The sequence below is a fragment of the Tauraco erythrolophus genome, chromosome 7 (assembly GCF_009769465.1).
Source record: "Tauraco erythrolophus isolate bTauEry1 chromosome 7, bTauEry1.pri, whole genome shotgun sequence".
Lineage (NCBI taxonomy): Eukaryota > Metazoa > Chordata > Aves > Musophagiformes > Musophagidae > Tauraco > Tauraco erythrolophus.
In genome coordinates, this window is record NC_141471.1 from 17,171,336 (window position 1) to 17,195,411 (window position 24,076).

Genomic DNA, 24,076 nt, shown 5'->3' on the forward strand with positions numbered 1-24,076 from the left:
GAGCCGTGAGACGGATTCAGGTGCAAGATGCTCTGCCAGTCTGAAGGCTGAAAATGGACGAAAGGAAGAGCGGGCAGGCACGGCATTGCAGTGGTCACAGTGACAAACCGTTTATAGATGCCTCCATGTCTTTCCTTAGCTTACTCAGTCCTGGCCATCTCCTCTTGTAGGCAGGAGTAAAACCTGAGGAACTATTGGGGATTCAGCTTCAGTAAGTGCTACAAAAAGTGAGGGAGTCTTTGAACGATGTAGCTGTCCTGGCCCTCAAGTTGTCTGTGCTTACTCACCACCAGAATTGAGGGAAACAGCCCAGAGACATCCCTGTCAGTTGGGCTAGGGGCCAGTGCAGGTCCCCTGATGTCAGCCCAGTGCTGTGCCCAAGCTAACAAACCCAGGGCTTATTAGCTCAGGTGCAACGCCAGGTGAATGCATCAGCATTGCTGTCAGACTCACTGCTACGTCTGTGTGGCACCGGGCTGCACCTCGTGTTGTTACCAGTGCTCTGTGCACAGACAGCCCTGGGCTGCTCCCTGATTCGGAGCGTATGGGGCTCGTAACCACTACTTGCTTCAGGCCAAATGTGCAAGACTCACCTCCCTCCCGTTTCTGTATATACAGTAATAAACCTTATGAAAAAGTCATAGCAAGTGAGAGAGAAGAAAGTCCAAGCCTGGTTTTGGTCACTTGTTTGGCTCTATGCCTTGGAAATGAGCAAACTGCCGACAACCATCCGGCACAGGGAGTTTACCCTCACTCTATTAGTTCTCATGTCATGGACAAATGTCCTTCACTTCTCACTTGATGTCAGACACTGACTGTCTCCTCCTAGGTAAGAAAGTATGTCTTACAGGTTGAAATTGTTGTGGTATCAAAATGCTTTGAAGAGACATGATGTATGCAGGTGACAACACGTAGTGTCGCTAGCGTTAACAGGGCAAGAGGCTGCTAATGGTTTGTCCATTTGGCCATTCTTAACAGTGTTCCCATTGCAAGGTAAAAAATGCTTGAGTATTCGGCACATGAAGTGCTTAAAAATAATAGTTTGGGAGGAGGGGTGAGGAAGGTGGTTTCTCTGCAAACTGCTGCGCTGTGATCTGGCTGAATATTTCAGTAGTGGAAGAAAAGCCCCTCTCCAACGCTGCTGTCCCCAAGCACCCAAATAAGGGTGTATGCATTCAGCATAAGTGCTGCTCTAAACCCAAGCCCCAAATGCCAGCAGGTGCTTCTCCCTCTCTTTTCATCATCTGAGCGTAGCTGATGAGGATCTCCTGCCAATTTCAAAAGCAAGCAAATACAACAGTGATGGGGGGTGAAGCAGCTGGGGGGACGGCACGGAGCAGGCATGGAGGGGGCCCTGCTTGACAAGGTGAGTGGTGCCCGCCGGGCTGGCAGGCAGCCCTGCCAGCTCTCTTTGTGCAGCTCTGGAAGAAAAGGGGGGAAGGAAGAGATGGCAGCAAGTGAGCGAATTCAAAGTGAAGTGGCTGGGGCCAGTGAGCTGTGGCTGATCTGTGCCAGCTGCGAGACACTGCTCCTTTAGTCAATGTGCCAATTATTTTGCTGGAGTAGGGAAGAGTGAGCCACCAGACACGTGTGTGCGTTATGGCCGATGGAGTGGAGGAGGACAATGTGGATCTACCTTATCCATACCCACTGACACACAGCCAGCACAAATTCCCTACCGTCTGGCATTCAGGGTGTGCTCTGTGCACAGCCGCAGTCCAGCCAGCCCAGACCCCTGGGTTCCATGAGAGAGGGAAAGGGCAGCCATGCTCCCCATGCCTATCTCAGGGCAGGGAATGCTGAAAAACCAAGCCAGGGAACGTCTGCCAGGGAGTCATTCCCTGAGCTGCTGCAGGGGACAGGACCTCCACACTAGATTGCTTAGACCACCTACCAGATAATCAGCTGGCAGGGAAAACGTTTGGCCTCAAGACTGCCCCTGATGAAGCGCAGTGTCAGCATGGAGGGCAGCCCTCTCCCCAGTCCTCTGTCCCCTGGGTCATGGTTCCCGAGGAGACATTCCTGTTCTCATAGCCAAAGGATGGTTTTGTCCTTTCCATGTGCTTCTGGGTGGAGGAGGTGTGGTTCGTGTCATCCACAGCTACTGTCCCCAGCTGGGCTCAGCACCGCCTGCGTGGGAAGCGAGTTGGGTCAGGACAGCTCTAACACCCCCGGTGGGATGTCAGAGGGGGAATGCGGCTGCTGAAGGCTTTTGATGAGAGGCTCGTGCACCGCGGTAACGCGATTCCATAGTGTCATCCACGCCAGCGTCGGGCCGTGGCACCCTGCCGTAACCCCGCCAGCCCAGGGTGCGAGCCCGGCACCGAGGCCCAGCGCCAGCAGCGATGCGGCGGTGCGGGAGCTGGACCCCGTGGGACGGCAGCAGCAGCTGGCAGCCCCGGGATCGTTTCCTGGGCTCTTCCTCCAGTACGCCGATGCCGAGCCTGCCCGTGGGGCAGCCCAGCCTGCTGCCTGGTGTGCGGCCCTGCCGCAGGCCCCTCCTCGGGGCAGAGTTTAACGTCCCCGATCACAATAAACTCCTCCGAAGCCGTAGAGTGAAGCGTCACCGCCTCCGCTGGGGCAACCAGTAACTGGGACTGCCCGTCCCCGCCGGCATGGACCGAGTACAGCGAACGCCTGCAGCGAGGGCACCCCGCGCGGCCCCGCGGGCAGCCCGAGCCGGCAGCGCTGCCCCGGGCCCGCCGGGCCGGCGGCCGCGCTCCGCAGGCAGCCCGGGCCCCGCGGGCGGCGCGGCGGCGGTGCCACCTGCCGGCGGCGGGACTCCATGGCGGCGGCCCCCCGAGGCCGGCGGGGAGGGAGCGGGCTGGGCGCCGCGGCAGCGCGGGCGGGCGCGGGGGTTCATCCCCGAGGTGCGGCGGGAGGGAGGCGGCCGCGGCGGGGGCTGCGGGGAGGCCCGGGAAGGCTCCGCCGGGCGCCCGGCTGCAGGGCGAGGCGAGGCGCGGCGCCCCCGGGCCGGCGGCCCCGGCTGCGGGGGTGTCCTGCGGGCCGCCCCGGCCCGAGGCACCGGGGACCGGCAGGTGACACCGGCCCGCGGCGGCCGAACCAGCGCCGGTGAGGAAGGAGCTCAAAGCGGCGTGCCGGCAGCCGTGCTGGCGGCCCCGCGCTCCCGCTCCGCCTCCTGCCGCCGCCTGCGCCGGTGGCCGCGGCTTATCGCCCGCCCAGCAGTGAATTCCCGGCGCCGCGGGCCCGCCGCCCGCAGCCACTTCTTAATACAAAATGAAAATACATTTTAATCACTCTGTGCTGGCATTTTTCCAACGGTTTTTCCTCATCCCTTCCAAGAAGGCTCAATCATCCCATCTAGCAGGAGCACCTTGTCATTCGCAAACATCCTCCGCCTGCCTCCCCACACATGGCTCAGCCTCCTCTTTGGAAAATGCTGCTTTAAGGGTTTTCTAACTTTTCTTAATGAGTTTGGCCAAGAAAGGGAAAGGTTTGGTGTATATCACTGAGGAAGAAACAAACCCATAAGAGATCCTTCAGGGGACAGAATGAGGAGACTGCATGCGCAAGTATGTTTCCAGAAGCTCCACTTTCACACTCGGGTCTGATAAGGGCCATCTCGTTCTAGGGACACACCTGGAAGCAAATCTGCTGCTACCAGGCTCTCACAGACCACTGCCAGTTCTGTGTCATCAGAAATGAGGAAGCTGCAGTAAGAACCTTGGATGTAAACACACATATTATTCTATCATTTGGTCTTACGGTCTCTGAACGTCAACAAGTGAAGTATGTTGGATAGGTGGTATCTTATTTGTCCAACCAATACGGGCTCCTCGTAAACCTCACCTTATGGAGTCTTTGTACATATTTTAAGGACAAACTGTAGATCTTCTTCTGTGGTATCTACTCTGTCCAGAGTGGTACCAAGACCACTGGTGGTTCCAGAGGATCTCATCTTCACAGATCATTCCTGAAGAATTCCAACTTGTCCCTCTACTGCTCAGACTTGGGGCTTTCAAAGTTTGTTCCTGTTGCTGCCCTGTGTAATTTTGTTCAGTCCTTCCATGCTTCACATTACTGCCAGCCTTGAGTTGTGCATCTGCTTCTGCAAAGTCCGTCTTGTGAGTTTCTCTCATCCAGCAGTCATGTGTTGGCAGAACGCATGGTTTTATCTAAATCAAAAAGCATTTCAAAAATTAAGTCTGTTTTGCCAGAAATTTTGATACTAAAGTAAACCAGAGGCTTCCGGATAAAGTCCAAACCTCAAACAATTTCTGGTAGTTTTCGTTTTGTGAAGTGTGCTACGTTCCTTAGTATTTATTCCACTGGTGTGGTGTGGTGTGGTACAGTGGAGCACAGTTCTGCTTCTGGTCTGCAGCCAAATTTTGAAAATCTTTTCTGAAACAGAATCATCTTTCTCAGATCACTAAGAAACCACTTGGAAAGGAGGGGAAAAAATACCCTCCCCCAACTGTGCAGTAAGGCACTAGCAATCATATTCCTGAAATACAAGTTAGAATTGTTTAAAAAAAAAGCCAACCCCATATTTAAATTGTAAGACTTCAGTGAAATGAAAGTAGCAGTCAGAGCTGAAAAAAGGAAAAGCATTAGAACTAGCTGAGATTTTACTTGGAAACTCCTTACATAAATGACTTAAGTTCAAAAAAAGCTATAGAAGTGAAATGATAAAATATTGCCTGGGCCCCCATAAATAAACCAAGCCAAATCAGTTAGTTTTCTGGCTATAAGTCATGAGCAATTTATAAAGTGTAGAGTGAACAAACAGAGGCACTTTATAATAAAGTGTTACCACTTCAACAACATTATTATATACAGCATCTAATTTCTGGAGCTAGGAAGCAGAGGTCTTTCTTCACAGCAAGTTGCTATTACCAAGAGTAGTGATCATATCGAGGCTACTATATATTTACTGGCCACATAAAGACAGTTAATAGCCCCACATGTAAACAGTTACTGGTTTATACAGCATATTTCTAAATTAAAAGCATTAAATGTCAGAGTGCTGCTACCACAGCACCAATGGCTCAGCAATTGCCACTGGAAAATGAACGTGCTGGTGAGCACAGCCTGGAACACACAGGCTGCAGAGGGGAAGGCTGAGCAAACACCACCCTTTAAGGAAGTTTAAAATTGAAGCTGAACAGGTATCAGCTAATAATATGGAAAATGGGGACACTACAGACTGCTTTCTTCTGCCTCTCCTGCTCTTCCATCAGAGCATGTGCTCTAAGACTTTTCTCTGGTTTGGTATCGTGGTGAATATTTCCATGGTCCCTGCAGAGAAGAGAGCAAGAGTTTGGGGTGGTTTAGGTGCTGTTTGCAACCGTGGTGTAGGCAGCCGGGCTAGATAGTTCCTCAAGGCCGCTTCTAGCTTGGTTGTATTGGTAAGGCGACAAGCGTAGAACTGCATGGCTGCATGGGTTTGCTGGCACAAGGCCTGGTCCGTGTGCATGCAGGCAGGTGTAGCAGAGCCAGCGACCTCAGATGCACATTCTGTAGCTTTTACCATCAATCTCTACAACTCTCTCTGCCTTCTATTTGAAAAGATAAAGGAAAGTTTGCTTCAAATACCCCAGCTCCTTATTGTGATGAGAGCAGAAAACAAAGCTGCTTCTTTTGCGTAGATATTGTATCTTTTAGCAGCAGAATGTAAAAAGTTTGTCCAGAGTCTGGTCCTGGCTGTCAAAATACATTCCTGTGCTAGTCTAAGGGGCTACACTGAGCAGGGGAGATTTATGAAGCTTTGTGCAAGTGGCACTCTCTGGTCTTGCCAAGAGAGCAACTGGTGCTTTCTGCTTTGTCAGTGCATCAGGACTGCACGTGGACCTCGAGTCATGGGGCTGCCCTTATGACTGTGGCTGTAGAAAGAGGATGGGGCCATCTTTGCCCCTTGGGCTGCACATCCTTATGGAGAGCACAAGATTTGGCATGAAAGAGTGTTAAGATGCAGTCCGTGCTGCTGATCTCATGTGCCTGCTGCCTTGGCACTTGGGCATATTGCACCGATTCCCCGTGGAATAAAAAGGGCAGGGAGCACCCAAAGGCAAAGCAACCCAGCTGCAGGAAAGATGATGGTGTGCACACAGCATGTGGTGCTCCCTCTTTCTCACCATTCCTCTGAAACATGCTGCACTTCAGGAGAAGCATGAGCCAGAGATAAAGATTGGCTTTGCTTCAGCTCCAGAGCGTGCAGCTTTACCAGCGAGTCGGGGTTGCTCCTCTAGTGACTCTCCAGCTCTAGGAATGATCTCCACTTGACTGGCTCCCAGTCAACGCTGCTCTCGACCACCCCAGAGCATAGGGGAACATGGAGGAGGGCTGTCCTTCTCATGAGACAGGGCTGCCAGCTGCACAGCTGGTGAAATACTGCCACTTGGCTGCATAGTCCTCTCATCTACCCCAAGTCTCACAAAACCAAACTGGAAAATCCCCCATGCAACATTCCTGATACAGAGCAGGTCCCAGGGCTGCCAAACAGAGACTTTAAGTCCACCTGCACATCGCAGAACAAGTGGGATGCCTTGCAGCCAGCACCTTTGCTAAACCCAAGAGACACTGGTTTTGGAGAGGAGCGGTATCACCCCGTGGGCAGGTACCACGTGTGTGAGCAGCGGATTCCCTCACAGGCAGGGCAGTGGCTGACCAAGACAGTCCCTGGGGTTGCCCTCCTGCCCACCAGCAGGAAGAGCTGCTGCTCCGTCCTTGTCCTTCTGGGTTTGGCCATAACTCAGTGCTCGGGTATTCGGGCCATGCCTCTGCTGTGGAGAGGTTTTGCGCTTGTTCACCTCCAAGTTCAGAAGTCAGTGCTCAGAAAAATACTGCTAGCACGACACCAGTGCAGCACTCATGCTAAGGCTTAACGTGGAGGGAAAAATATTATTAAAATATTTTAGCTCTTTTTTTGTATTATTATTGTAGGACCAGGATAGTTGGATTAGATAGAGAAAAACTAATGCTGCCCCAGTCACAGGTTTTAACAGAACTTAGCCACAGAGCCAGTGTGAATGAGGAAACTGCACTGAGTCTCCAGACTGTTCTTCAGGCAGTTTTAGCTGCTAACTCACCAGGAGAGCAGCGGAAAAAGGAGTTACTCACAATTAGCTGCTCTTCCAGGTGCTTGTCTTACTCCACTGATCAAATCACAGGAAAACAACATAGAATCAGCATTCACCTTACAGGGCATGTAAATATGAGAGCAGAGGAGGGAGAACCAACCTGGCATTTCAAGCACTGCACCTCAACCTCCTCATCCCCATCAGAGGTTGATTCACATGTCCGGTCTCAGCAGGAAGGTTAGAAGTGTTCATCTACCCATGGCAGCACCTCGGGCTTGTATGATCAACCCCACGCTCTTGCCCCGTGAAAAGCAAAGGGAACCATGTGTCCCCAGAGCCAGGACTGACTGGCTGAGCATGATCCTCACCCTGGGCCCAAAAGGGTGAGGTGATCCCTGCAGCATCAGCTGTCGGCTCTCAGCATAATACTGGGAGAGCGAGTCAGGTGAACACAGGCCTCACGAGTCTGAGCGGCAGCCTGGGCATACAAGCTGCTTTATCCTCCTTCTGGGCAGCAGTGACCTACCATTGCAAACCTACTTTGGTTTCCATCTTTGATGGATGGACCACTCGGTGGATAAGGAATTGGCTCAATGGCCGCACTCAGAGAGTAGTGGTCAATGGCTTGATGTCCAAGTGGAGACCGGTCACGAGTGGCGTCCCTCAGGGGTCCGTGTTGGGCCCGGCCCTCTTCAACATCTTTGTCGGTGACGTGGACAGTGGCATGGAGTGCACCCTCAGCAAGTTCGCCGATGACACCAAGCTGTGTGGTGCCGTCGACACGCTGGAAGGGAGGGATGCCATCCAGAGGGACCTCGACAGGCTGGAGAGGTAGGCCCGTGTCAACCTCATGAAGTTCAACCAGGCCAAATGCAAGGTCCTACATCTGGTTCGTGGCAATCCCAGGCACAAATACAGACTGGGTGGTGAATGGATCGAGAGCAGCCCTGAGGAGAAGGACTTGGGAGTACTGGTGGACGAGAAGCTCAATATGAGCCGGCAATGTGCTCTTGCGGCCCAGAAGGCCAACCGCGTCCTGGGCTGCATCAAGAGGACCGTGGCCAGCAGGTCGAGGGAGGTGATTCTCCCCTCTACTCTGCCCTCGTGAGACCTCACCTGGAGTACTGCGTCCAGTTCTGGAGCCCCCAACATAAGAAGGACATGGACCAGTTGGAGAGGGTCCAGAGGAGGGCCATGAAGATGATAAGAGGGCTGGAGCACCTTTCCTCTGAAGACAGGCTGAAAGAGTTGGGGCTGTTCAGCCTGGAGAAGAGGAGGCTCCGGGGTGACCTTATAGCGGTCTTCCAGTAGCTCAAGGGGGCCTACAAGAAAGATGGGGAGAGGCTGTTCAGGAGGGCCTGTTGTGATAGGACAAGGGGTAATGGTTTTAAAATAGAGGGAGGTAGATTCAGATTGGATATTAGGAAAAAATTTTTTACCATGAGAGTTGTAGAACACTGGAACAGGTTGCCCAGAGAGGTGGTGGATGCTCCATCCCTGGAGACGTTCAAGGCCAGGTTGGACGAGGCCCTGAGCAACCTGATCTGGTTGGAGATATCCCTGTTCCTTGCAGGGGGGTTGGACTAGATGACCTTTGAAGGTCCCTTCCAGCCCTAACCATTCTATGATTCTACGATTCCACACAAGGGGATGTGGAAAGCAGGCACTTTGGAGAATATTATTATTTAAGCAATTTCTGCTCATCTGCTACTTGATCCAAAAGGGAAATTTAGACCGAGAGTTAGTAGCAGAGACTGGTCAAAAATTATTCTTCCTGCCACTCCAGTCAAGTGGGATTAATACTGCTGGGTGGGGAACACGTCTCACCAGCCAAAGCCTCTAACACAGAGGGCTCTGCAGCATTCGGACTCCACCGCAGCAGCCTGCCCCTGCCTCCATCGACAGCACCACAGCCTTTCAGGGAAGCTCAGAATCAGCTTTCACCAGTTGCGCACATGGGTCCACAACTCCTGCTCAGCTAAATACCCGTTTGGGAGACTGGTGGGACAGCAGTGGACAGAAACAAGCTCTCCTCAAACTGCATTAGATTAGTTTTGCGTTTTGTCCCCATATCTACCTTCCATTTTCCCTTCTCTTCTGGCAGAAACACTGACTGCAGATTTTTCAGACATAATGTTTTATTTGCTGTTCTGGCATACTTGCGTATTCAAGTTTCCAGCTCATTTCACTAACAAATCCTTATGTGTGGTTACACAAACATTCCTGCAAAGAGCAGTATTTTTAAGAGTCAGGATTGAGCAGTTTAAAACTACAGGAGATAAGAATCACAGCTCAAGGCCTGGAAGCTGCAAGATTGACAGAAAAGCAGAATGCCATGTTCAAGGTACTGTCTTTTTCACATACAGAGTCCCTGTACCAGAGCTTTGCCTTTGAATTCACCCTAGACGTTAAGTGTATTCTTGGGGGTCTATTTGAAACAAGCAAACAAAAAAAATACCCCCCTCCCCATATCCAGACAAAACCTGTTTCAGCTGTATTTCCCATGCAGGTCTGTAAAAACAGTTCAAGAAGGTACTAATGGCCCTTTCCAGTTTCCAACTGTCACGTTTTGAGGTCAAAAGACCAGTCTATCAGCTCCCAAGTCAGGCGAGACCCTTGGGTCGGACTCCCCCTGCCTTCTCTTGGCAGCTCAGTGAATCGGAGGGTGATTCGCCCACTTATTAGGGATCGTCACTAGTAGTACTATGGGCCAACTCCTTATAATAATTCAAAAGTTTCCGGAAACATGCATATATATTTTATTTGTGACAGAATACAGGTTCGAGGATAGCCGGTGATAGTGACTGACTACAAAAGCAACTTTAATTGAAATACTGCAGTGATAATATAAAACAATTACTGATCAGTGATAATATTAAATAGCTAGCAAGATGTTAGTAAGTAATTAAGTAAGTGCACATAACACAGAGTTCTTACCCAATAGGCGTCCCTATGGGGGGGAGAAGAGAGGTTCAGCCCATCGACTGATCCCAGATGTTCCGATGGGGGGGGCTTCTCCCTAACATCCTCTTTGTTTGTGCTATTTTATACTTTTTTCATATCTTTTAGGTGGAGCTCGAGTGACTCTAGTCATACATAACTTTTATTAGGATTGGTGAAAATTTCTCTCGTGAGGGGTGTTCACAAATTAGGATTGGTATAAATTGCTCGTTTGAGGGGTGGTCGCAGCTCGGAGGCGGGTGGAGGTGTGACTTAGTAGCTGAAGGACACAATTTCACCATCACTGCTGAGGCAGCAGTTGTGATTCACTTCCCTCGATGGCATTCTTATGGTTATCTTTACCAGGCGCCTCGGGATGAGCCGTGATACCTCCGTACCACTCTACTCCCCATTTCAAGGGTCTCGTCTGACTTGGGAGCTGGTATACTGGCCAAATTACCTCCTGTTCGTCTATTAGTGACGGATCCCACAATAAGCCAGACGAATCACCCTCCGACTCACTGAGCTGCCAAGAGAAGGCAGGGGGAGTCGGACCCAAGGGTCTCACCTGACTTGGGAGCTAATAGACTGGTCTTTTGACCTCAAAACGTGACACCAACCATAAATGGCATCCCCACAGGGGAGAGGAAAGGTAGCAGAAAATTAAAGCATCACTCACACTTCTGTCTGAGGCCTTACACTGACCTGGCTTTCTGTTATCAGCTTCACATTCAGGAAAGCAGTTCGATAAATACCAAGTATAATTAAGGACAATAAAAATAATTTATTTTCTGCAAAACCTTGAAGTTTTCCTAGGCAGTGTTAGGAGCAAAGCACTTAAGTAGGAAGTTGAGTTCTGTGTCCTGGTTCCTGGAACTGAGACATGAGATATCAAATTCTGTAAAAATTACGGTTAACTCTAAGAGCTGACAGCACTGATTTGTGTTTCACTGCCTGCAGGTCCCCGAGCCAGCTTGTCTTGTCTTTTAGCTGAGATTCTAAAGGCTTTAAGGGTGGGTGGATGTTGCCCTTCAGCAGCACTTGGAGGACTGACAGTGTTTTCAAAAAGCAAAAGCAAAATCAAATGATACTACCCTGCCACAGGGAAAAACAAGGTCAATCACACTATGCAAATCAGCTCTCTGTTGGAGAGAAAAATCAAAACAGAGGAACCTGCTACCCCCCCGGGGTACAGATTAAACATGAATAAACAAAACTTAATTCCTGCTTGATTTTATCACCACAGAGGGTGAAAGAGGAAAATATATGGGTGCAAAAATACTTAGATGAATACAGCATTGACTTTGGAAACCTCTCAGTGCTCGAAAAATAAACTTGTCACTATGAAGCCCTGCATTTTCAGACTAAGAGCATCCCTCATGCAGAAGACACATCTTCCTCCTCTGAACATCTTGCTTTCTGCTGGAGGCTATGTAAAAATGGCTCTGAATACTGTGGCTACCTTTTTCTTGGGTTTTTTAGTTTCAGTTCTTGATAGAAACCCATAATGAAAGGAAATACACTAGTGCTGAAAATTCACCTGTAATATCTCAGGTCAAGTGAATAGTACTTGTGTATTTCTAGACTTTTGGTTTATTTACTTAAAGGCTAGCTTACAACTTACTGATCTGTCAAAACAATACTAATTTTAACTATGGAGCAATATTTACTGCAGATCTTGATGAAATCTACATCTCTCACATTCAAAGATCCTACTTCATTTCCCTGGGCCTAGGAGAATGACAAGAGCAGCAACAGACACCACTGCGGGTGATCGCTTTTTACGTAGGCAGGAGGAGCTCTGAATGGCTGCACAGCAGAAGGAAACTTATGCTTGGCAGGAATGAAAATGTGAAACCCACTAGGCTACCAGAGGGAAACCACACAAGTTTTTAACAGACCTGCCAAATGCCTGAAAAACATTTCAAACAATACCAAATTTTTACTCCATTACTCCATTCAATGTCCTAATTAGCTGAACGAAAATGATTTTGACTCCAGTGCCTATTGAAAGAATGGACACGATGCCATACTCATTTTTAGTTCAAGTTTTACTCCCAATTACACAAAGATTGAAAAGATCTGAAAAACAGCATAATAATTTTGGTTTCATGGATAAAACAGTGCAACCCGAAGGATACAGGATTTGTGTGATTGTTCCAATGTTCAGCAATGAAGTGTAGCACAACCTTCTTTCATCTCATACATTGATTTTCATTCTACATAATTTGCTTCTCAAATTATAACTCTGTACAACACCTGCAGATATCTAAGGTTAAAATATTTTGATAAAATACCATGTTATGGAAGATTCCAATGACTTAGTACAGATTACAGTACAAAATAATGACAAGTCAGAGCATCGCTAAGAGTTTATTCGGAAGCTTTTTCTTTCAGTTCTTATATCACAAAAGACATGTTTAATGTTTACAACAAGTATTAGAAACTGAGATGTTTTTATTTCTACTATTACAAAAGTAACATAGGAGACCGTTCTAAGCCATCTTCAAAATGCAGACCAATCTCTTTTTTTTTTTGTATATAAACTGTACACAAAAAACAAGGCACTATACATTTTTGGATAATAAAGTATAAAGGTTGATTCGCATAGTTTCTCAAGAAACCCATGCTATAAATACAAATGCTTTGTTCAGTTTAGCACCTGAAGCAGCACTGGGAACAATTCATTACCTATTGCAAAGAGAAACTTTTCAGAATGCGCAAGGGATACATACTGGTGGTATAGCTAATTCAGTACAAGCAACTGTTGTCCAGCTACTTTTCTGTAGTTTTGACATGAAAGTCTTGAAAGTGAATATATATTGCATTGTTAAATACATACTTGTTCTATGTGTTTATATAAATATAAATTCTTTGTAATCCACAAACTAACAAAATAACACTTTACAAAGAGAACTTCTTCAAAACCAAAAATGGCAAGTATTGTGTATAGCCAAAGGACACCTGCTGCAGTAGCTCAAGGAACTACTGTTTAAGTGCATAGGAGAGCAGAGCTTAAACACTTTACCTTTAGGAGTCGAAATTTAATTCCATTTCCAAAGGGTTCTCTTGGCCTTTTAGAATATTACACACCTCCAGATAGGTAGTCACTAATAACTTCAGATTATTTATTTTGCAAATGTGGGACACAATTCTTCTAAAGGACATAGAAAGTGAGAACAGACATCCCTTTAGTGCTCACTCCAATAAACACAACTTAGAAAAGTCCTTTTGCCTTCTTCAGATTAACCTGCTTCCAAGATGGCAGTGCATTGTACTCTTCTCTCGTCATTTCTAATGCAACCTGCATTTAAAAGGAGAGGATAAGCCATTAGTAAAAACACTTGTAAGTAGTGAAACTGTCAAATGACTTCACAGCATGCTTAGACACGCATGCAGAGAGTAACGGTGCACCCAGTCTCTCCATACCTCGAAGTCCTCATCTGAAAGATAGATTTCAAGCTTCAGTGGATCAACTCCCTCAGGTAGAGGCCTAGCCAAGAGATCTGCTAGTGGATACACTGTTTTACACAGCTTGGCCAGCACGTCCTCTACAAGGATTATCTGATTAGAAACGTCAGCATCCTGCAGGGAGAAAAGGAAAACAGAGAAGAGGATCACAATGCTGAAACCATCAACTGCTCCTGTTGCAGTCTGCGGGTGGCCTGGGATCAACCTGCACTGCCTGGACCACGGGGCACAAAGCTATACATCCAGGTCCACAGGTGGACCTACAGCAACTTCACAGCTAACAAAAGGTCTGCACTTAGCAGAAGGACATTCTGTACTTGCGGAATCTCAGTTTAAGGCTGACTTTTGTGTTTAGTCATGAAGCCAGCATTTTCCACTAAGGGTGGCTGCAGAAGACTTACAAAGCAGAAAATGTCATTTGCCTTGAGATGGCCCTTTAGTGAAGGCTTTTAAAGCGGTCACATGTAATTCAGCTGTGACTCCACTTCCCAGGTGGGGAGTCAATCCTGGAGCTCTTGGAGCCAGCTGATCCTTTGTGGGGCATTTTGCTCCCCTGCACTTCAAGCCCGGAGACAGATCACAACTGCATGGTGCTGCGTGTTTTATACGATTGAAACAGTTGCTAAACTCTAGCACATCTCTTTCTACGAGATTATTCAGATAACACCTTCCTCCTGTTTTTAACAAAAAAGAATACGAGAAGTTACATGATAAAACAACCAGGAATGCCTCTGATACCCACACTCCCAGTCAGCATTTAGCCATGTTATTCTACTTCTGTGCAGACTCCTGAACTGTACTTTGTAAGTTCATCCTCTGAATTTTAGGGTTTGACAGCACAAACGAACAATGTTACTGACAACACAAGACACAATTACTAGGAATAGGAAACAGTCTGTGCAATGAAGTGATTACCATTTCTGTGATCTCTGCGATGTCTTCCCTGTGTTCCCAACTTGGGAACATATTAGTGAAGGTCAGAGGCTCTAAGCCAGCATGAATTAGATAGGATTTTGGGGGCTTCTTTACATTTTTTCCTAAAAACAGTCAAAATATAAAAAAAAAAAGAGAGAAATTACAAATGGTACCATATTTTGCAATGTCACTCACTATCCAAAGCTACCTCGTAAGCGTGTTTAATTGATTCTTTCCTGAAAAGCTGAAGTAATTTAAGGCAGTAGGAATAAATTTTACCAGGATTTTTTTTTAATGTAGCATGGCACCTTTTAACATGTTTTTCAGTACTCTTAAGTCTGCCTTTTACTGTATCTGTCCACAAAGATACCATGTATACTGAAAATCCCCCATGGGGATTCCTAACCCAGTGTATTTCTTATCTTACAAAACCAGAGTTAGAATAGAGTAAGCAGAGAGTGATGGTCTGAAATTAGCCAAATTCAGGTAAATGAAACCTTCTGGTATGCTCGGCAGAAGCGTCCTGCCAGCAGCAAATAAAGCTTAAACTTGGAGGCCTAAGTGAGAATGTTCAAACTGTTCTTAAGTTGGTATACTGAGGTCTAACACAATCATTTTGTTATTACAAATTCAAAGGAATGGTTATCTGGAAGTTAACAGTGGTATTGCAATAGCTGGATGGTAATTACTGATGATTTTCAAAGAGAAGCCTGCTTCTTCAAAATATGTATGTGTGCACATTATATAGGACATGGACATAACTTTGCCTAGGAGTGATGCTGTATCGGATTAAGTTGTTAAAGTCACTATGCCAAGTACTGGTGGAAACAGACCCTATTGGTTGGGTGATTCAATTGCCTAAGGATTCAAAAGCACTGCTAAACTCCAAGTGTTGTTGGAAAGAGGTAGACAGGCAGTCAGGGACTGGGAGGAGCTATCATTTTAAAATATTATACCTTCATCTTACTTGGATTCCAACAACTCAGTCTAATCAAATCTTTCTTCCAGGTAGGCAATGGAAAAGCTTAAGATGTTGCAAAGTCCAAATTCAGGTGAAACTAACAGAGCAACATGACACCACCTCACTTGAGGGCTGCAGCTTCCCTATAAACTGCTGCTTGCAAAATTCTGTTACTCCCTCATTCAAATCTCAGAGCATCTTTAAAGCATTAAGATTTCCTCCAGAATGTATAAATCCCTTACAGAAGACCCTGTTTTTTACTGTAGCCCCTGTGGGGGCTGCCAGGCAGGAATATCTAAAGGAACACAGTCCCCTCCTCCCCACTGCCGAGGAGCACTCCAGGGAACTGATGCAACACCTGTGCTGGATGCAAACAGAAAGCCTGGCTGGACACTGTTGTTTCATTAGGTTTGCAAAACCTGAACATTACAGGTTTGGCTTTACATCAGATGTTGGGAGCAAACTGATTAGAGTGATTATATTCACATGAAACGGAATACTAGAGATAAAAGCTCTGTGGAGTAGTCTAACAAACATATTAGAACGTGAGTGCTTTGACTATACAATTTAGACAGGAGATTTATCATTTGATTACTTGATTTTAAGCCTTCTCTTTCACATATTTTCACTGTGGTTCATGTGTTCATTCTACCATGAACGACTCAACAAGCACTTAAAAACTTTGCGTTTAAAAAAAATGCATGAATCTGCTCTAGTCGCGCTGCTCCACTCTCAGTAATTCTGCCAAGAATTAAAAAAATAAAGGAGATAAAAAATTATTAAAAAAATAAAAGGAGAGTGGTATTTGCTAATGTTCCAGTATAGGTAAGAAGACTTTGTATGGAAGTGGAGAAGCATTTTCATTGCATGAACTCTGCCCTGAGCACAAGCTGATCTCCTCACTAAGAGTCACTGAAGGGCAAACCAGATTCTTCCCTCTTCTAGCAGTCTGCATATCAGCTCTCCAGACTGCGGATTTAGCAGATAAAACCACAGAAAAACTTGCAAGACATTTTGACAAGTTAAATAAGATTTATGCACAAGGAGAACTGTTAGGTATATTCAAGGGATGTCCAGAGTTGCTTATCAATCTCTTTCATACCATTACGTAGTTAAACACTGCAAGCCAGGAAAAGGAATAAAGAAAGAAAAGGAGGGGTGAGGAAGAGGGACATAGATGAGGAAAGAAATGGAGAGAGAAAAATAGTGAAAAGTGTTTTAATGCTTCTGATCACTCGACTATATTCTTGTAGTCAAAATAATTGCAGCAGCAGCAGCATTGGTATCGCCTGAAATTCAATTTCTCCACCTTGATAAGTAACAACACGTAAGAGCTAGTCAGCTCTGACAGCTTGATGCAATGAAATTTTGAAGTGGTTGACTGAATCCCATATCATGAAAGTGATACACCACTAGAACAAGCATAGTTTGAACAGTAAAAAACTGCTAAAGAAGTTCACATCAGCTTTAGCATAGAAACAGTACAAGTAGAATTGGTCTTTAACAGTAACAAACTTGCTCTTTATCTATTCGACCACACAGTCCAAAGCTCTTGAGAAGAGCAGAAAAGCCACAACTGCTGCAAAGTCACGGCCAGAGGTAAAGTGAGCACTAGGCAAAACCTCTTGTTCTATGATACATATGCTAAACTTCAGACCCCTGAGGAGTCACTCATCAAACTCAGATGCAGCAAATTCAATCCAGTGCAGAAGGTATTAATCTCTTTTCCCATCATTGAACTTGATGAAGTTCAAGAAATCTGGAAAAGTATCCAAACCTCAGCATGCGTATCTGATACCATCTCTGCTGGGGCCAGAAAACATGATTTTCATTACCAGAAGATTACAGCACTGCATCAGGAACCCTTAGTCTGGGATCTTACTTCCATCTCCCTCACTAGCCTGCTGAGCAACTCTGGGCGCTTCATTGCATGGGGCTTTGTTCCTCTACGCTGACATTCACTTCTGCTGTGTAGCACGTTGTATGAAATGAGTTCGAAGAAATGCATCTTATCACTCCTTCTGACTTACAAAAACTGTAGGTAGGGGTCGTGGAGAACAAGTAACTGGCCTCTTCTTTAGGAATTCAGCAGTCACTGCCAAAGACTCTTCCAATTACTGCCCTGTCTTTAGCAGCCCATTCCTAAACAAATGCTACTGTTTGGCAGGGCAGTGCCAGGGACACCAGAGAATGAAACATGCAGAGCAATAACGCAGTCCAATAAAGGTCGCGTTTCAGTGTCTCCAGTACTGGTTTTCAGCTGTCTCCTGTCAGGTGTTACCACCTTCCCCCAGTGACACAAGACAACTGAGTAGAAACACAACGCTTGCTCCTACTCTGCTTCCACCTGCAGATTGGGAAGGAGAGACTGGCTTATCTTCATAAGGGTGGAATCCAACAAGGATATTGCTTTTCCTCTTCAAATATACAAACTTCTATGGGAGAAGATGACAGTTACCATCAGCTGTGTCACAAGTTGTAAAGTTTATTAGCTACAGAAGAAATCAGTGGCATCATAAGGTCTCAAGGTCTGTAAGTGATCAGGCTTTCCTTGCAAGAGGACATAGTTTGCACTAATTAAGCCCTAGTGACTTATTCACAGTGGGAAACTGCTCGGCTGTTACTTATGCCCACTCGCCTGGATGGTAACCCCACACCTTTCTCTATCCATCTTCCATCAGAAGATGCAAGGTCTGTTCCCAGCCTCACATAACCTTAGATGAAGTGAGAGGAAAGTATTATGGTGTCTCAAGGAAACTCTGCTAGTGCAGAAAATAATCTAGTCAGTGTACTCTAATGAGATCATCAATTGCAGCTTGAATCACCGCCCACTGACTGGCAATAACTCTGTCTTATAGAAATGAGCACAGAGCCTCAGCTCTGTGTTCCAGCATTTCCAATGGCCACCTGTTTCCATGTGAGACTTGTTCTTGATCTTCAAAGTCTTTCCACCTCCTCCACTACATCAAAACTCAGTTACATCAGCAAACAGTATCTTCATTCAGTCTTTTAATACACAGAAGCTTATGAAATCCAAAAGGAGCTAGTCGGAAAACATTCAGGTTTAAGAGGTTGTGTTCTCAGAATTAATTTTTAGGGATCTGATGTTGGAACTATTCTCCCACAGTGAGAGCACAGAAGACAAAGAAAGCCTTTCCTCTGAGAACCGATTCAGCAGAGTATCTTGGCAATTTGGGAACAACACTGTTACTAGAGAAATGGTTTGCTAAGAAAGAGTGGAGAATGTATCTTCAAATATATTGATATTTATTGATAAGATTGGGGGAGCACTTGAGTACCTTTCAGCTTGGGACAGTAAGGCATGCAAAGGTACAACACACTCAGAACAGCCAGGCACAGCAATGTGTTACCTTTGCAGTACCGGAGCACTGTCTCCATTGCAGACTTTCTGTCTGTAGCCCACCGGATTCGAGCTGATCCAGCGATTTTGTTTTCCACAGGCCACCAGCCTTGCCACAGGTACACTTCATGGTGATTGTCAACAAGGAACAGTGCTACGCAGCCAAAAAGTAACAAATCCATCATCAGCCACTTACTAGTTCTCAGAATCCCCTACACAACCCCAGTCTTACATGCTTATCAGCATCAGGACAGGATCATTTCAAAACGTACCAACCCCTTTTGTTGTTCATCCAACTGAACCTCAGCTCAACTCAGATTCTCTGATACACACAACGTATTTTTATAGCACGCTTTTGGGATACATGTGCATTTGATTAGTTCTCGGCATCTTTATCATGGAAAAATTACTGTTATTACTTAATGATCTATAAGCATCACATGCACACATTTTCTTGGGATAAATCAAGTTAAAAGTAATTACAGTTACTGAATTACTGCCCAATGCAGGATACAGTTATCTGTTTTCTTGTTACTTCAGTATTCTAAAGCATATACCTGGCTGTGGGGCAGTGTAGAGATCCTCTTGCAAGAATGGCATGGAATTGATGACAGCAGGGTCTCTTGAAGGATAAACGTACTCGGTGGCCGAGAATTCTCCTGATGAACTACTGAGGCTGAACAGGCGGGGGGTGAAATTAAACTTTCCAGGATCTTTAAAGAACAAAAATTAAGAAGATTTCCAACAGAAAATGCCAGAGATTAATGTAAAAACAAACCAACCAACCAACCAACCAAAACCTTTTAGAGTCACTGTAAATTCTCTAGTTTTTGAAAAATCAAGAAAGACGATTAGATGTCTTGGGGAACTAGCAACAGCTGTGAATAACTTGAGCTAAAGGGCTGGCTGCCATCAGTTTGAATCTGATCCTGGCTAGTTACTATCAGCCATTTCATAACTGGCTGTTTTGCAGCTTAAGTGAAGCAAGCCCATCTCAGAATTTACTTTTTAGCTGAAAAATTTTCCACTTGGTAAATCAATTCCCCTGCTACCTTTCTTGGCAGGTTCAAACCAAAGCCTGGACAAGAATGCATGCAGAACCACCCCCTGATCCCTTCAGAAGAGAAGCAAAACGTGTTTGCAACAGCATTAACTGTTGGTTGGGGCTGCAGAAGGGGGAGAGAAAAAAATTAAACACTTTGTTTTCCAGCACTTTCCTTCTAGAACAGTACCATTTAACTGAGTAGATTTTTGGAAGCATCTCTCTGAAGGGATCATCTCAACTACCAAGAAGTTCTTCAAAAGCTTTACATTAAATCTCAAAATGCTGTAGACCAGTAAAATGTGTGTGCCAGATCCTGGAACGTGGGTCTACCTTGCAACATGCAATCATAGGCTTTTCGATCTCTTCTTCCTAATGCATCCCAGAATCCCAAGGGCTCTGACCCTTCGTCGCATTCATGTATTGTCACCTTGCTGCTGCTGTGCAGCCCTGCCTCCAGTGGACATCTACGAAACACAAAGAAAGAGAGTGAACCCAACTTTCCTGCCCTGAAGACAGCTAACACAAACCTGCTGGCCACTTGCATTATTAGAAATCAAAAGGACCCTACAGGCTTGTTGCACACTTTACGTCAACATAGGCTTTTTGAAAACGATGAAAAAAATTACCAATAAACAAGATACAGAATTTCAGCAACCATTCTCTTAGTACTTCTGATCACATACCCAGAGTGGAGGAGATGCTCGTGTGAGCTCTCAGTAGGGATTCTCACTGCTTGTTCTTTTAACTATTGCTGTCCTCCTCGCATGCTTTCCCAAATTAATTTCCTCTTCCTTATTCACAAGGCTTGATTCTAATCCTCCTACCAACTGGGTTTTAGTTTGCTCTTCAGATACAGAGCATCTCCCTCCAAATGGAAGACGACTGTTTTTTTGCAACTGTAACTGGTACAGTAGGAAGAATAAGTGCATTTGACCTTAAGTGAAAGTTATTACAGAACATGTGTTTTCCCCGCTCCACCAAATCAACTACTTGTCATTCCTCCTCCTTACCAAGCATGCACATACTGCAGTTGTACTCAGAGGACAGCTTCATTTATTTCAACTTTTCTTTAAGGCAGACTATTTTAAGTAAATGGGTAGCCTGTATAAAGATCTCCAAAATATAGGTCAGACACTCACTGTTCTTTTATTTTATTGGCTGCTGTTCTTCCTACATCCTTGGTGTGAGATTGTGCTTTGCAGCCATGCCACAGGTAGATAAGAGCTTTATTTATATTGAGGACAATCATGGATGTCCGGGAACGCAGGCTGCTGCAGTGACATGCTACTTCAAGTAAGTTTCCTTCATTGGGAACTTCTCCTCGCACGCAATATAGCCTCCAGTCACCTGGAGCAGACAGGAACAGTGCAGCAGTATTATACAGTCACATGGGATTGAAAATTCAAGACCTCTGCTCTGGAACAGCTGTTCTTATACCAGATGAATTTCACATATTGCATGCCTATATTGTCACAGATTAAACTAGCTAAGCATCAGGTTTAGCTAACACTACTTAGAAAACCCTGTTGCAGAAAAAACGCCTTACGAAACCTTGCTATGAGAGCGACTGGAAGAGTCAGGTCTGCTCTACTCAGAGCTGAAGAGTTTAACAGAGCAGAAGAGTCAAGTTTCTGCTTTGTTTCATACAGGTGAAGAAAAGGGAAGCAAATACAGTAGTCCTTCTATTCAGTTCCTCTTCCTCTGTGCACCTTAGGCACAGGAGGTCACGTTCAGATGTAAACTGGAACATGTGCAAGTTACACCTACCTGCATTGAAATTCTCCTGGCTCAAGTGCAGATTTCAAGGAATGTGTTGCAAAAAGTAATGAATGGGTAACAAAAGCTTAGAGTTCTCCCTGGAGCAGGAGAACTGCTCATAAAAATGCTCTTTTGCACTGACTATGTAGAAAAGAATATATTTTAAAGAAAACGGGCACTTTGCTTAATTAAACAACTAGAACAATTTATATGCATATCAATACAATAAAATCAGCTTGCTCTAGGGGTACAAAATCCATTCTATGCTCAAAAAAGAAACAAACTACTTTGAAACAAAGCATGGCAAAGCTGTCCCATGGGTTCCATGGCATTTGTTTCCCTTTTCTACAGAGTATGGTAGTTGAGACTGAGTTCAACGCCCTTCACAACAGGTAAAAAAGGATTTTTGGGACAGAAGCTCTTAACTAACAGTAATTTACTTTGTGCATTTTCTTCTTCCTCTTCCCTTCTTCCAGCATGCACAATCATCCCTCCTTGGAAGCACTGCAGGAAGCATGGCGGTTCTTTCCCTTGAAGCACTTGTACCTGGAAATTGAAAGCACCAGTCTTCATTAAAAAAAATGAAGCAAGTATACAGACTCAGGAAAAGTAGTCTCTATGGATTATTAAAAATTATACGGTTATGGCCACCCACTAAGATAGTTTTTCTTGTACTTTACAACTGCTGACTATTGTTTAAATTATCACATATACCAGCATGCAATGCGTTTCATACGTGACCTGCATATTAGAAGGAACCTCCAGCTGGAATCCAACAAGCAAGAGTTTCAGTGGATAAGGAATACTAACAAAACTTTAATTTAAATTAGTTTAAACTAACTATTATTTGAATTCTTTACAGGACAGGGCCATCTTGCCTCATGTTCTTTGAAACTACTATGGAAATAATTTAGTAACTTAAGTAGGTTTAAAGTTTGCTGTAAAATTGATTAAATGACAACATGCATGTTTTTTGCTCACTAAGCATTGCATTTTGATTATGAAAATGATATAGCCAATTGTTAAATCAGCTATGCTGCACAGAATCTCCCACTCTGGATCAAGTGTATTTCTGTATCTCCTCTATGAACTCCTGTCTTACTGGTTATGTCTATGCTGCTGTTAAAAAAACAATTACAGCATTATCAAGGTACAGAAACTAACTTTAACCCCTCCTTCTTGTGTGCTGGTAAAAGTCAAGCCACAACAAAGCCTAACTGCCTAGCAAAGACAAAGCAAGCTAGCCTGTCCTCTCTTTGAGTTTCAAACTAGCTGAATCTGCAGCTGCTAGAATCTCTGCAAAATAAGGCAATCTACTCTGTAATTACAAAGTAAACAAATTGACAGTTTCAAATGTATTTTCAAGCTGTGGCCTGGCAGAAAATGCTTCTCAGCACTAGGAAGACAGTCCTGTTATCTGAACATGTATGGAAGGGAAGGAACAAATTTGTTAAACTGTGGTTCATCTATTCCTGCAAGGAGAGAAGGCATTCTTCTTCAGCCGTTCTCAGAAATATCATCTTTAGAAATGGGACTAGGGAATGACAATCCATAAAGGAGTTTATGTGTCTCTGGAAGTTGGAATAAAGCCAAAAGTAATTTTGAGGGCTGGCTACTTGTACTGGCAAGACGACTTTTAAAGAAAGAGGATGCAAAAAAGATCTCCCACATTTACTGTTAGTGGCTACTTGGGCAGGCAAGTCTTACCAGGACTGACACCTAGGTCTGCAGGAAGCTCACCTGTGCTCCTCTCTCTTCATCGAGTTCCACTGTCATCAGTGCTGATGTCCCTTTCTCACTCACTGTGGAGTGCCTTCCTTGCCAAAAGAAATAGACACATTTCTCTTTTCCAACAGCTCTTACTTGTTGCTCTCCTTTTTGCCTGCTTCCAACTGCAAAACAGAAAGCACACGCTGAAGAAAGTACTCCAGCTATAGGTTTAAACAGCACGTGGTTTAATTTCATCTGCCAGCTCAGCATTATCCCATCCAGAACAGGAAAGATAAAACATCCAATTGGAGGAGCATTAGGTCTCCAAGCCAGTATATCCCCGTGCAAAGTCAACCTTGTCTCATCAGGTGGATGCAGGCCCATATGCAGAAATGCCTGTGTTGGCCAGAGAAAGAGATGTAGAAAGAACTGGTACTATCTGGAGAAAAATAACTGACATCATTTGAGCCGATTTGCATGTGAAATGGTATGTCCAGTCATGTTACCAGAAGAGTGCATTATGGCTCATTTTCCACATTACACACTGTTCTTTGGCAGCAGGAGAGTAGCTGGCTGCTGAGCAATACTGGAAACAGCAACAGTTGAGAAAGCTACAGGCATAAAAGGAAAATCTTTCTTGGTAAAGTGATATTATAAAGGAAGACTACAGAACAAAAGAACACCAAAGCAGTATTTTGTAGTCATAAAAAAAAGTTAGGATTAGGTAAGCTTTATTTATTTATTTTTAAAAATTAACTTAGTATTTCATGTTGGTCTGGAAAGCAGCAAGCCCTTTTTTTTTTAAAGGATCAGTATTTAGTTGTTATGATAAGCAAATCATGTTTACAGCAAGTGAAGTTCAACAATACCACCAG

The 24,076-nt window shown here is 45.1% G+C and overlaps 1 protein-coding gene across 1 annotated transcript in view; it reads right to left on the reverse strand.

Moving 5' to 3' along the window:
* Positions 1-13,164: 13,164 nt before the first annotated feature.
* SVIL (supervillin) overlaps positions 13,165-24,076 on the reverse strand; it is a 63,005-nt gene continuing 52,093 nt past the window's right edge. The window contains 9 exon segments of the mRNA XM_086614852.1: positions 13,165-13,284; positions 13,410-13,565; positions 14,367-14,488; positions 18,699-18,842; positions 19,246-19,401; positions 20,064-20,197; positions 20,873-21,080; positions 21,932-22,037; positions 23,232-23,383. Coding sequence (XP_086470978.1) covers positions 13,198-13,284; positions 13,410-13,565; positions 14,367-14,488; positions 18,699-18,842; positions 19,246-19,401; positions 20,064-20,197; positions 20,873-21,080; positions 21,932-22,037; positions 23,232-23,383 — 1,265 coding nt within the window. The 3' untranslated portion in view covers positions 13,165-13,197.